The sequence below is a fragment of the Apteryx mantelli genome, chromosome Z (genome assembly GCF_036417845.1).
Source record: "Apteryx mantelli isolate bAptMan1 chromosome Z, bAptMan1.hap1, whole genome shotgun sequence".
Lineage (NCBI taxonomy): Eukaryota > Metazoa > Chordata > Aves > Apterygiformes > Apterygidae > Apteryx > Apteryx mantelli.
The window spans coordinates 86998742-87013257 of NC_090020.1; the positions used below are offsets into that span (position 1 = coordinate 86998742).

A 14516-nucleotide genomic window follows, 5' to 3' on the forward strand; every position below is an offset into this window, starting at 1 on the left:
TTACAGGATCTGGTGATGGGAAGAACATAACTTTGAGGGTCAATATTAAGCGAAGGAGGGAGCTGTAAGTTTACAGCAATTTCAGACTGCGGATCTTCCCAGAGGGTGATAGGCGCAATAAAAAAAACAAAAGCTGTAGAAGTTACCAGGCTGACCTTTAAAATGATAAACAAAAGGTACCAAGGGGCTTAGTCACATCTATATGACTTTAAGCTTCCGACTTAGGTGTTCTGAATTTCTTTCCCTACCTCTTTCCAGTACCTCTAGAAAGTTGGAATCCTGAATTGTCCTTCACGTATATAAAATACAGGATGTGAATTTCCCCAAGCTGTCGTGCTGTATAAGTAGGGATTTAAAGGAATGAGAAAGCCTCGTCAACATCTTGCATCATTTTACAAATGAAGAATTGCAGCTGGTTGGATTAATTACATAAAGAGAAATTGTGTCAATTTACTTGTATTAATACTAGACTTTTCTATTTGATACAAATATATGTACTGTGCTAAGAAAAAATCAGGGCCCTTTCCATAAATGCGGTTATTTGTATACTTTAAGCATATGATTAATCACAGCAAAGTTAAAGAGAATTTCTTCTTAAAATTAGATATATTTCTACATTTTAAAAATACTATTTTCTTAGTCTGTGGTGAAGCTTTTGTAAGTGGATTGCTGAAAGGACTTTTAAAGCAATGAAGAATTATTACTGTTGGCACTGTCTGATCTCATTTTTTTCTAAACAAAACTATTTTTCATAAAGACAGAGGTCTGATACAAAATTTATAGCAGTTTCTTGTAGCATATGTTTTTATAGCAGCTGGTTTTGTAGTGTTTTACAGCATTTTTCTGTACCCTTCTATATGGTCAGATAAGTTTTTGAAGTAGTAATTTAAAGCACCAGCTATCTATATCATGCATGAAAAACCTGACATAAGTTTAAAATATATATAAATAGCCATACCTTTTAATATTGGAAATGACTTGTTTTTGCATTTCAGATAGCTCTACTTTGGATAGCTGTAATTCAAAAATAAAATACAATGTGAACCATATTGAACTTTTTAAAAAGATTATAGTTTCAAGAGCGCTTTTTTATACCAAAAAATTTAATTTTACCTACTTATGCAATAGAGTAAAAGACTAGAGTTCGTACTTTTCACTCTTTTACCAGTCTTTGCACTTTGATAAATAAATAGATCATCTAAGATTCAATAGGCCAATTGCAGCACATAATAGCTATTCAGAGGCAATTAAAGTGCCTTTTTTCATGCCGGCATGTGAGCGCGCCCTTTCGCAACCTTCAACTTGATTTGTGGTGATTCAAAATTAACTTAAAAGTCTTGTTTGCTGACAGCTTAAAGCTTAATTGACTGAAAGCCAAATAGAGCGTGTTCAGTATTCAGCCCCAGCGCTGCCGAGAAAGCCGCCGTGGGTAAATTGCGCGTGCCGAAGACGGCGGCTGGTGCCCCGCTCTTGCCGCGGCGCTGCCGGGGCCTCGTCGCCCCGCGATCCCGCTGCCTTCACCTCCTGGCTTGTCTTCCCACCAACGGTACGAGCACCTGCGGGTCAGAGCTTTATTTTTCCTCTTGCAGTCTGTACTACAAAAAATGAGAAAAGATAATAATAAATCAGAAAATGAGAAGTAGGTGATGTTGGTTTCACTGTTTGATTAAACTGATCCGATCGAAGGTAGAGTCTACCACAGTCTGAATAAAATTGTATGAATTTTAAAGACGACAATATATTGCTAAACAAGCAACATACAAATATTAAAATAGTTTTTTTGTAGTAATCAGGGGAATCCTATTCTATCCATAGGGTGCAGGGGAAGATCTGAAATACGTTTATTTACCTACTTTGTCATAACAGGTAATACCAGGTGTTCAAAGCATATATATGTATATTAAGGTTCTGAAAGAAGGCTGAAAAATGCATCCCTAAATGCTTCAATTGTGTTATGCTGGGAAAAAATTCCTAATGAAATCCAATACTTGGTCTCAATCATCTTTCTCTGCTATGCTGCTAATTGCTCTCCTTTTTCCCCAAATTTGTGTACATTTATATAAGCTTTGTTGTTTTGTAGAGGAGATGCTCAGCACTACATGTCGTTCTTCTGTCACAGTTTATTTAAAGTGCAGCTTTGGTGCTTTGCAATTGAATTTTTCCCCCCACCCTGCCCAGTGCTAACAGTGATGTGAAACACCATAGAAGTGCCTGCAAATAAATACTTGCGAGTTTTTTTTTTTTTTTTTCTTGTAACAGAATGATCTCAAAGATGTATAGAATCACTTCAAATTCAATGTCTTTAGGCAGTAGGAATGTATTTTAATCAATTAAAATCAGAAATATTTTAAAAGCAAATTACTTTAAATTGTCAGACATGACATGATAGATATGTCAGAATAATATTAATGGCACCTTACGTGTTTTCTACTCTATTTAAACTTCTGTTCATGTGAAAGTCAAATCTTAGTATATAAAAGATACAGGACATAGATTCTGATACTGCTCTATTTCTTACTAATTTCTGGGCAAATCACAGCTATCTAATTTTTTCCACTTTATTGATTTCTGATGGGAACAACATCTTTTCATAAGGCATCAGGAAAAGTTGCAATTCAGTTTCAAAATGACTGTGATTTAACATAGTTCATTACTCTTGCGTTCCTTTCAGTAAAATAGTAATCATGCTTCAGAATGTAAAGTCCAGATTTGTAGTGCTTTTATCAAAGCTTTACCTATGTCCAGAGACATCTGAAACTTGAGAATGATTTTTTTTTAATTGATTCTTATAAGCAGCTTATTAAAAGCTTTTGAAAAAAAAACCTTGTTTACTTTTTTCTGGCTTTTAGTTATGTGCAAACTAATTGCTCCTAATAGGAATATTAATGATCTGATCTTTCACTATTTTGTAATATTTGGTTTGCATGATGGAATTATGACTGTGTGTGATTTAATGGTAGAGTTATTTAAATCCTGCGCGTTGCCGTATGCTTACCCAGCTGGTAGGTAGCCGTGGCTGCACAGTTGTCATCAGGGTGCTGGCATCCCGTAGGAAACGGGCTTTGCTGCATCCGGAGGCGCCTTCTGCAGCCCCGCTGCTTACGATGCGCTGCCGTTTCCTGGAGTTTGCTTCGCTGCTGTAACATGCCTTTTACGACAGAATGTTTCACTGTATTGAATGGGTAGGGACATAAAATGGGTGAGGATGATGATTCTTCTCACCAAGCTAAGAGCAATGAAAAACAGCCTGAGACAAAATGGATTCTCTGCTGTTCGGGTGGAGGAGGATAGTTCATATTTGTATTGAATATGCTTTGCTTTTATTTAAAGCACTAACTGAATACATCAAAACTTTCCGTATTATTAGTAAATTAAAATGATTATGATCAAAATTTTGACAATATAAACATTTAAAATATTTTTATTTATGACTCATTAATAAAGACAGTGATAAAAATACATATTTTTGGAAATTACAGCACAAAACTGCATATAAAAATTGAAACTACAAGGTCAGAGTACAATTAATACTTTTATAACTTAAGTCTTACTATGATTTTTGTATGTGTTATGAAACAATCAAATGCTGCTTTGATAAAATTTACTCCCAGGTTGTAAATACTTTAAGCCAAATGGCTTTCAACAGAATTAAATTATTTTAAGGTGATGAGAACTTAGTCAAGCTTCTTGGTGAGATGACGGCACGCTGAGGCGCGCAGCTAACCTGCATGCAGGATGTTGAAAGGCGTTCGCAGCACACGGCTCTCAAAACTTTGGTGAGAAAAGGAAAGTTTAATGCTAATAGAAAATAGATTAACGTATGCCTGTATATACCAACAATGAAATTTATTACTGCTTTACTTGCTGTTGGGCATTCAATAACTATTAAATGTTTTTTTTCCTCTGTTATGTTAGTTTGTTAGGGACAGAAGGAGGCTGACAGCAGCAGCTTCAGTATTTGCAGTCTCGCAGGTGGGATCGGTTTGTTACTGGTTTAATGTAGCCGCATTACGAAGGAACAGTTGGCGCTCATCAGTGCTTCCTCCGGCAAAAACGTTGCAGCGAGACCTAATAAAAACCTATAGCTGTATGGAAGTAGTTATTAAAATATCATCTATTGCTAGCTTTAATGGGAATATTTGAAGCACTCTGATTTAGGCAATGCTGTTCAGCATTTCCAACTGGGATAAGGCATGAAACATTTTTGGTAAATCCTAAGTGTATAAGTAAATACCCATAAACTGTGCTACTAATTATTCTTTTATTTGCTTACAAGGTAAAGTAGAGCAGTTTAAGTGCTTCTGTATAAATTTTTTCGGGCACGCCTTCTGGGTGAATCCGGCTTAGCAGCCGCGGCAGCCTCCAAGTCACGTGTACGTCGTCCCTGCAGCGAAGCCGTGTCGTTTCCAGGTGTGCTGTAACGGGGACGTACGTTGTTAAAGAATGGTATAAACACCCCTAAGTGCTGATGAACACCCAGTAGTCCGCGCTAATGCTTAGCGGATGCTGAACAAATTCAGACGTTAAGCTTTTTAGGAGGAATGAGTGATGGCTAATGATTATTTAATGACAGGTCTCTGGACTGAGAGGCACTTAGCACTCAAAGTGTCCTGCACAGCCTATTTCTCAAAGCTTCCGACAGGTTTATTTGGTCTCACCTTGAGTAGAACAGTGCGGTATCGATTTCATCGGTGCGGGTTTAAGCACACTATTGGCTTAGGATAGCACCACCTATGCAGGAGAAAATCAGTGTCTTAACCCTTAAGGCTGCGCATAGCTGCTCCCCGATATTTGAGTATAGGCTAACAGATCGCTGACAGATTTTATCTTGAATACTGCCTTATTTTATCTTGAATACTGCCTTCTTTAATTAGCAAATACCTTGCAGGTTTTCAGTAGTGTATATTTTGTAACACACCGTATGGATAAACTATAGCTATTTACGTGTGGCTCCTGATTTCTTAGGATATCTGATCAGATTTGGTTGATGGGGTCAGAACTCTGTTTTGAGATACAGCCTCTTAAATGAAAGATTTAATGAAGATGAATTTTCTGTTCCATTTTTGAAAGTATTTTGGTGGCTGCAAAAGTGTTTTCTAAAAATATTATTCTGTAATGGTGTAATGTTATTCACCATGACAGTTTTTAACATTCTTCTCTGTCTAAGTTGCTGCCCCTGACTGCCTGCCTAGAACCATATTACTGGCATCGCAGAGGGAATATGCTATTAAAAAGCAAAGCAGAAAATGTCCTGCTTTTCATAATGCATGCTATTTTGACATACTGATATTAAATTATTAAACTAGTCCATCGTAGATGACCTATGAAACACTTCCTTTTATCAAAAAAGTAGTTTAAAGACTTCCAGTTTTTACAGCAGTAACAATGCTCCATTATTTTAAATACTTTCCTGGGGACACTAAAAGAATATAACAAGGCGATTATTATTAAATAAATCAAAAAAGCATGCCGCTAGGGAGCAGACTCTTTGGGGGAAATAAAATAAAAAGAAATACTTTTGTTTTGATTCCAGAGCGATTGTTTCATTCATCCTTACCTGAATTTATGTTCAAGCCGTGTTGTCAAGTGCTCTTTTGTTATCTAAATAATGTACATATCTCTCTTTAAAATGGGCATACCTTGTCACTGAGAAGAATAGAAATGTACAGGAAATTTTCATAAAACGTACTGGTTTATTCTTATGTGGCCCCCTTCCCTGTCTAATAGCTTGGTAGCAGATATCTTTATAAAACACAGCAAAAGATTCTTTTAAAAATACTAACTGTTGCTACATTAAAATGCCTGCACTTTTCTTGAGCAAATTTTATTCAAACAGTGCATTTCAACTCTATATAAATAATGCTGCATTGTCTTTTTTTAAAATTTTCATAGTTCATGTCCCAATTATTAGAATGATAAAAAGATTGATTACAAAATGAGTTACCTATTAATGAAATCATGTTCAGTTCTACATCTCGTGTGTACTTCCTAGGTCAGCCTAATTTAGAAGAACTGTGAAAGCAACAAAATGAAAATGCCAAAAATGCTTAATGAGGGTAGAAAATAAATACTGGATTTCAGGAAAAACAATCACAGATAGTCTCTGCTCTGGCTTGCCACTGAATTGCCAGGTTTCTGCGTTGCACTCAGCTGACTTGTATATTGACTGTCATGATGGCAGTCAGGCTCGAAACTAATTTTTAAGGTAAGGGAGAGAAAAAGATAATTAGTTTTGCAAAATATGTGAGCACATCAGATATGTGATTCTCCGTTTTGTCTTACGCTCCTGTAAATCTCATAAATACGTTAAAGACTGGGATTGCTCCAGATTAAAAGAGATAAAGATCACCACTTCTGCAATGCATGAATTTTCCATCTTTGCAGATTTTTTTTTACCCATCAGTGAACAAAAGACTGAAAAAAGAAATAAATTGGTCCAAGGGAAAAACTTTTATATATTTGCCTTTTTCTTTTAAGTGGTAGGGGAATGGGTGCATAATTTAAATCTTAATAAACAGCTTTAGCTTTGCCGTGCACTTGGCAGCACACGATGATATATTCGCCCCGGCTGACTGCCCGTTCACAATTTGTCTGGTGTACGGTATTTCATCAGAAGAGGTCTTTCTGTACTATTAAGCGTTATACTAAAAGATAAGCGTTCAGAGCTCATGCAGGGAGTGAGGAGCTAAGGAGACGCGGCATGGAAAGGTGCCGCACGTCTTGGCCGCGGGTGGACGAAGCCCCTCGGGGAGGCGGCGTGTCCGTCCCCGGCAGTGTTTGCGCTTCCGGACAGCGAGCTCCGCTTCCAGGCGGAGGCTGGGCACAGCTGGTGGGGAGATTCAGCGCCCTGAATACGGGCTCTCTTTCGTCTTATCCGACCAAATTTTGTCACATATACTGTGCTTAGGCCCTACTACTAAGTGCAAATAATACTTAAGAGTCAGTTTGCATTACCAGGCAGCGTGTTTAACAAAAAACACTTTTGTGACTGAACAGGGTGGATTTGGGGGGCGGAAGGGGTTAGAAAATGAAGCGCCTGCCTGTCACACCAATGTATTTAATGCAGACTAACCCAAGCTTCGGGGAGATGCTATGTAGTCACTTTTTTTTTTTTTTTTAGTAAGATGTAAGAGCAAGCTTTAAAGAACTCGATCATATTGTCTGTATCAAATGACTTTTCAGTATTGCACACACGTGTGCTCACGTGCAGCCAGGGTATTTTTGGACCAGCAGGGGTCATAATGCACTTTTGTAATTTTTTCCATTTCAAAATAACCCTCCACCCTTTTCAGATGTTAATGTGGTGGCTGTGTGGAGGACTTGTCCCTGCTTAGCCAGTGGAGGGAGCTATTTATATAGGAATAGTTAGTCTTGCAAGCACTCAAAATATTTTAAATAATGTGAGTCTAGTAATGAGTAACAACAGTTTTCATAAGGTTAGATAAAATGGATTATTTTCTCAGTCTTCCTACATTTTTCACATAATCACTTTGTTATTATTTCTTTATAGTATTTCTCAGTTCTGATTTTATTGTAACTATTACTTCTTTGTAAGCTTCCAGAACACTAAAATTGTTAAAATTATTTTTCTGTATATGATTTTAAAAACTAGAAATTTAGGAAGAGCAGTAGGGTGGCTTTGTATTTTAAGAATCCTGAACAATTAAAGCTGAAGAGGTATCTTTTATAGGTACACATATAGTGCATTTGAACATATATGATACATTTTTACATATATGATGCCTGTTTTAAATTTTTTTGCAATGCCGTTTTTTAGGTCACTAGGAGAGCATTATGTAAATTTCTTTAAGAAAATGGTATTATTTAAAGAAACAATTATTTAAGAAATGCTTAAAATTACTGACAGGAAAATATCATGCAGTTGCATAATTTATTTTGTGCCCACACGAATAGAAACAAAATCACATTTCCGCCTCATAGCTATTACACCTTCTTTTATAATGTTCCAGATCTTGCAAAGAAACTCTTACAGTTTCAAATCTAAACACTCGCAGGGGTTGTCGCTCATAATATAGCATCTGCCATTGCCACATTTTGGTGTATGTTTGTCTCTGGCATCTGATGCAAGGACTCTGAGGATTTTCTGAATTTGGCTAACTATACTTTTTCAGCAGGACTGGGGAAAAAAAAAAAAGAAAAAAGAGTGAGATGGAGAGAAATCCTTCCCCCCCACACGCTCACTTGCAGCCCCCTCCCCTGTTATAAATAAGCAAAAGAAACGCGGAGGTAGGCAGCTGGCAAGCAGGAAGGAAAAGCTCCAGTGCTTTCCATGGAGTTCGTTTTGCAAGTTCTTGTCTATAGATAGTGACTCCTGACTCTGAACTGCTATATTCAGTGCTGTGAAAGTTGATGAAAATCAAGAGGACTTGTGTGCTTGGGTTTTCTTTGCATCCTGAAAGTACCAGGTTCAGATGCGAGGTCTGGGTTCTCGTCCTCATTTGATGCACGGTACGTCTGTAGCCTTGGGCAAATAATGTCATTCATTTAGGTCCTTGTATTTCTGCCCACTAAGGTGAAAGTCTTATTTTTCCACCCCTGTCTTTTTTTTATGCTACATATATATATGTGCGTGTATATGCCTATCAATCTTGTAATGAGCTAAGCCCTGAGGAAGCCGGCAGGCCTGCGGCACGCCTGGCAGTGTGCATCTGCGTTACGTATCAATTCGGATGAGAATCCCCTCTCCAGCAGTAGAGTGCACGGCCTGGAAACGGGGCTGGCGCAAGACCTTCTCGAGGCCTTTCACTTTAAAGGATTTTATGCGCACTGGACGTTGTGGCTAAATCTCAGCGATTGCGTTTGCGTTTAAATTATTTGCCCTAATTGCAGCTTTGTAGTTAACTGCAGTTCGCTGTAGTTCACAGCAGCGAGTGAGCGTCTTTCCCAGCCCCAGCCGTGCGGTGGAGCATGCTGGAAGCCGTCCTGGTGGCCCCGGAGGGCGAGAGGCAGCAACCCTTCTGTGCTCACAACCTGCTAAGGGAGCAGCACGTCTTCTGATGGTAATAAATTGGTCTAGCACCTACTTCTGGAAGGTTTTAATACCTAATACAATAACAGAGTACCATCAGTATGTGCCTAATAGCAGATATAAAGTATCTGGTAGTAGTCCATCTCTCATAAAACCGCCTTCAGCCTTAATTCAAATCCATCGATTCCTATTCCAGTTAAACCTGAAGAACTTAATTTGTCTTTTAATCCTTTTATTGTAAGCTAGGATAAAATTAATTTTACCCAAGAACTGTGCAAAGCCAATTAACATGGTCTTTAGTGTTATTTAGTAAAGTGCTTCAAACTGTTAAATTTATCCTGACCTCATGGCTGCACTCTCTGACTGCTTTTTAAATGAAGTAATCAATATCTGACAGCCTTTTAAACAATTTAAACTTCTGAAATGTTTTACCTCTATTTTAAATGGTTTATAAATATGCTTAGTCACTTTGTGAAATCTCTGAGGCTGTTTCCCCCGTGCGGTTATGTTCAATTTTCAAAAAATCTTATATTTCGTAAGATTGTAATATGCTCATTTTCTCCAAAAAAAAAAAAAAGAAAAGAAAAGAAAAAGAAAAAAAAGTCCAGCCGAGTAAATACATGGAAATGACGGATTTCTCTGCTGTTGTGCTGTACAGGAAGTATGTTATTTTACACCGAAAAACGTAGAGCGCTTTTGTCCTTTCACCGGCGTAGCTTGTGTTTTCCGCACAGAGCTATTTGAGGTTATTAATTTTCTTACTGTGATAGGGTGATCAACCGTCCTGTCAAGAAAATGGATCTCCGTGTCACCCTTTAGCGTGATTAAACGGAGGCCCGTCGCTGTGAGAAAATACCAGATTTTCCTGAGACAAATGGGATGGCGGAAAGCACCGCCGCGGACGCTAGCGCCTTTCGGCCTCCGCCGCCCGGCTGCCGGCTCGCCGGCAGGAAGCATCCCGGCTAAGCGTAGCTCTCCGCTCGTGCTTCGAAGGCGGGCGCACGAGCGTGGCTGCCCGCTCTCCGGTTTGGAGGCGCGAGTTGCGGTGGGCTCTGGCAGGCGCCCTTTCCGGCCGTGCCCGCGCGGCGCCGGGGCCAGGGTCGGCACTCGCCTATCGATCAGCCGCCGCCGTGCCGGCTCCCGCCTGCTGCCCTGCATTAGAGTGGAAATCCATAACCGGAGCTGTGCTCACCCAAGCAGGCGAAGAAACTAAATTAAACGGTATAAAACAATCTCGGATCGGGAGTTTGCGCCAATTCATCTTGCTCCGGGGCGCGCGGGAGCTCCGGCGGCAGCCTCGCACCCCTGCCTCCCCTCGGCCACGGCCGTGCGGGGCAAGAGGAGCCGATGAGCGGTTGCTGAACAGTTAAAGCTCCCGAACGGCGCTGCGTCCCTTGCAGTCCATTTTCATCCCTCTTCCTGGGAAGGCGGTTACTATTGATTTTTTTATTTTCTTTTTTTTTTTTCTTTTTTCTTTTTTCCCCCTTCTCCTACCATTGTTGAGCTTTTAGGGCTTTTTCCTCTCCTTTGGCTGGCAGGTCGCTGCCGCAGCAACAGCGATGCTGCCCGCGCTGGGAGAGCCGGCTGCTGCGTGTTCTGGGACGTGGTTAGTTTTGCCGTAGGGAACGTTTCGCGTCGTCTCGTGCGGCGCGCGTGTCGCCGGAAGAGCTAATCCGCACCCCGTCCACCCGCGAGCTCCATAAGTCTCGTTTAATGCCGGGTGGTGCCTTCTAACTTCCCAACCAAGACTTAGCAGCAGAGCGCTGTAAGGAGGATTAAGGCTTCATTGTTTTTGTAGAATATATGGTAGTGCATTTGCTAGTGTGCTGTGAATTAGTGTTATAAATAAAAGGGAGCAGCGGTTGTCGGAGTAAATGAATACCGTGTTTTCATTCCAGTAAATTTCTTCTAAGATTTTGTCTCTTGACTCCAAAAAAGCATCATCTGCTTAGTGAAACTAAGAATCCCTGGGCTATGTTAGACTAATGACTTAAAACTAATAGTTTCATTTAACATTCATAATACAGTGAGGTTTTTAAAAATATCATATGTAACATAATAGTGTACAAAAATACTAATTCAGTTTAATGACATGCTGTTATGTTAAAATTAATAAAAACTGGAATATGATGACAATCACTAAAATGAAAGTGTGCTCTTATGTAATACAAATATATTTGTAAAACATTCATCTTGTAAAAAAAATAACTGATTACTTCTTTGGCTTAGCTTGTTACTCAGATTTAAAATAAGCAAGAAGCAAACTATGAATCACCTTTCAGAAATAGATTAAATATTTAATCATTTATCAAAATTAATTTAAATACAGAATTCTATGGATTTTCTTCCAAATGAAGAATAAAACTCTGAAGTTAGAACAGTTTTCTGATGGTTTATTTTCCTGGGACATCTTGACAGTTTTTGATGGGTGGGGGTCACTGAAGACAGACGTTACAGTGGGTGGTGTTTAGATGTTGGTCATGCACTGTAGGTTTGGAGAAGTAGAGTGGGATCAGATCAAGCAGCTGCAAATGCTGGTGAGGGCCGTGAACAGTGCTGAAGACGCTCCAAGCTGAATGGAGTCCGCTGCGTCTCTCTTCTCAGGAAAGGACAATTTTATCTGGAGTATTAATAAACAGCTCTGCTTTGGATTTTCCTCATATTTCTTCTTTTTCACTTTAGGTTGTCTGTCTGGTCTCCCACAAATGAAGAAAATATCTACATCGTATGAAGAGAGAAGGAAGCAAGCTACCGCCATTGTTTTGCTTGGAGTCATTGGAGCAGAATTTGGAGCTGAAATTGAACCTCCCAAACTTCTGACTCGGCCACGCAGTTCTAGTCAAATTCCCGAGGGATTTGGTTTGACCAGTGGTGGATCAAATTATTCCTTGGCAAGGCATACATGTAAGTATCCTGGGTACTGTTTTCCCTTGTTCTGTTTTGTTTTAATTATGTTATAGCTTTATCTTTTCCTTATGTTTCAGTACAAACCTGTTTATTAATAGTTTCCTTTCAGAGAACAAGATCAAGAGAAGAAATTTTGAACATGCAGATAAGCAACACCATAATAAGAAGTTGCCAAGAAATTAGCACTGATACAGCTAGCTGAGCAGAATTGGGTCTGGGACTAGATAGTGAGATTTGCAGTGGTACTGTTGAGAGGGAGGAACCTACCCCTTCAAGAGAACCATTAAAATATTTACTGCTGAAATACTAACATCATTTATTCTCTTTCCAGTTACGCTTAAAATGCTTGCGTCTAAGGCTGCATTTATGTAACTATTCTTTTTTTTTTTCCTCCTGAAAACATTCTTTGGGTTAGTAGAAAGAGGGAGATAGACCTTAACCTTAGTCCTGCCTCTTCCATTGATTAATCTTCATTTTCATCATGTGAGAGCTCTTGCTCTTAATGGAGGTGCTCTTAATTCCTCTGTACCTGAAGCACTGGCAGGTATGTTTACTTCACCTGGCGTACTTTTGGCAATGCGGATCAATAGGCTGCACAAAAGCATATGTGGCTATGCAAAAAAAATGTGCAAGATGCCTAATGTAAAAAAACAAATATAATGGAAAAATGGTGGGATTCATGATGTACTGTGTAATAAAACTTTACGTTCAGGTAACATATCCAGAATTAGTAAAGATGTAATTATCTTTAGTATGGACAGTAATCGTGATCTTAATATTAAGATGGTTACATATTTATGCCTTAGATTAACTATTTGAAGTTAATATTGCAAATCTGATAGGAGCAAAGGCAGCCACAGTGCACTGTGTTCCTATAGCTATTTTGGGCATGTTCCTGAGCAGGCCGATACTCGTTTCTTTTATGTGGAGTCTGGTGAAAGTCCCCTTTGTCCCCTCTATAAAATGACTCTGAAACCCTACAGACTCATTGCCAGTATTGCTTGAAAAAATGTCAACCATCTTTAAAGATGATTAACAATAGGTAGTTATTAGATCATTTCATAGCAACGGATTTCTCATCCTGCACTAGTTTAGTCTCCACCAGATGCCCAAGTGCCTTTGAGGAAAAGTGAAGAAACAAATAATTGAAAACCCATGTACTGTCTCTGCTCAAACCTATTACAAGAGGAGGACAGGTAGTAATGGTAAGAGAAGGTGAAAATGCACTTGCTAAGCTTGCCAATACTTTAGCCGTCCTAGGGGTTACACCTGAGGCTGCAGTCATCTACAATGCAAAGAAACTGTCCTTGCATTTGGGATCCTGGTTATAATGAGCTGTTGATTATCATGTCCAAACTGCACTGTTGCAGTGCATCAGCCTAAAAATGGTTTGGACGAGCACTAATTGTCTCATGACGCAGCGTTCTGTGTATTTGGCAAAAGAAATCTTGAAGGTCTCGTCTATCGTCGCATGACTGAGGAGGACATATTTGGTATTGTTTTCATTTCTTATGTTTCTGCTTGTTTTTTATTCCAGAGAATATTGTTACTGTAAGTGACAATATTTGCTGGAATATCAGGTTACAGAAAGTTCTGTTCAGAAAAGGTACAAAACCCATTCTAATTTCTTTTCTAGTCCATTTTTTTACTCCAACTTCTTTTTCCAGTGAAATATGCAGATAATCAGTTTCATAATGATAGATTTTATATTTTTGTTTTAATGAAATGCAGGAGAAATGCTGCCCTTTTAGTTACATGGTAATATAATACCATACGAATAATGGTAAATAGACATAGTTTTACTACTGTACTAATACATTAAACATGCTTTAGAGCATTCCCTTCAATCAAGGCCTGCTGGCATGGAATGGTTTGCATCTACGCTGTTAAATTCACTTAGTCTCCAAAACAAGGTGGTGATGTGTGAACTGCCCATACCAGCCCCGAGCGATGCCCGGGAATTGCGCGGGAGAGCGTTAGTTGGCCCAGAACAGCACTGTGCTAGCAATCGTTGTAACGAACCGCGAAGGGCCATGTTCAGGAGCTCGCAAGCATTACGTGGCACTGCTTAAGCCACTGGTGTAGGCGTAACCGCGATATTCCGCAAAGTGGGAAAGGCACCACACCGATTTTTGAAAGGCAAAGGAAAGGCCGGTTCAAAGAGCACGTGCACTTGGCAAGGCGCACAAATCTGAAAAACGTGCAGTGGGGAAGCGTAGGGTAGCTGTGCAGCAGTTCAGAAGCTAGTTGTATTTCTGAGAAAATCTGTCTTTTTTTCTTTTCAACTGACATCTTCATATACCTCATTTGTAGCTCCATTCCTGTGCTTTAGAAAATAAGACTACTCTGTCAGCCCTTCGCAGAACTGAAATTTAAAGTCTTGCAGTTCCCTGCTTCCTTCTCTCCTTTAACGATTTTTTGCAAATATAGGGAACTCTGCTTTAAATAGTTACATGTTTTATTTCTTTTTTTACTGGTTATGGCATTGGGAGGTTACTTTTTTCTTTATTTTTTCTCTAGTGCGCTCTGCATAATTGCTCAATTTAAGTTATTAAGCTATTTTTCTCTTCAAACAACATCTGTTGTTCGCAGGAGAGAGAACAGTGGAGAAGAACAGACT

General features: G+C 39.2%; 1 protein-coding gene across 7 annotated transcripts in view; it reads left to right on the forward strand.

The window, feature by feature from the left end:
• Positions 1-14516, forward strand: part of WDR7 (WD repeat domain 7) — a 174695-nt gene that overhangs the window by 76442 nt on the left and 83737 nt on the right. For all 7 annotated transcript variants that reach the window (XM_067316401.1, XM_067316402.1, XM_067316403.1 and 4 more), the window contains exon 20: positions 11672-11893. In XM_067316401.1, the coding sequence (XP_067172502.1) occupies positions 11672-11893 (222 nt within the window). The remainder of the gene's footprint in view (positions 1-11671; positions 11894-14516) is intronic.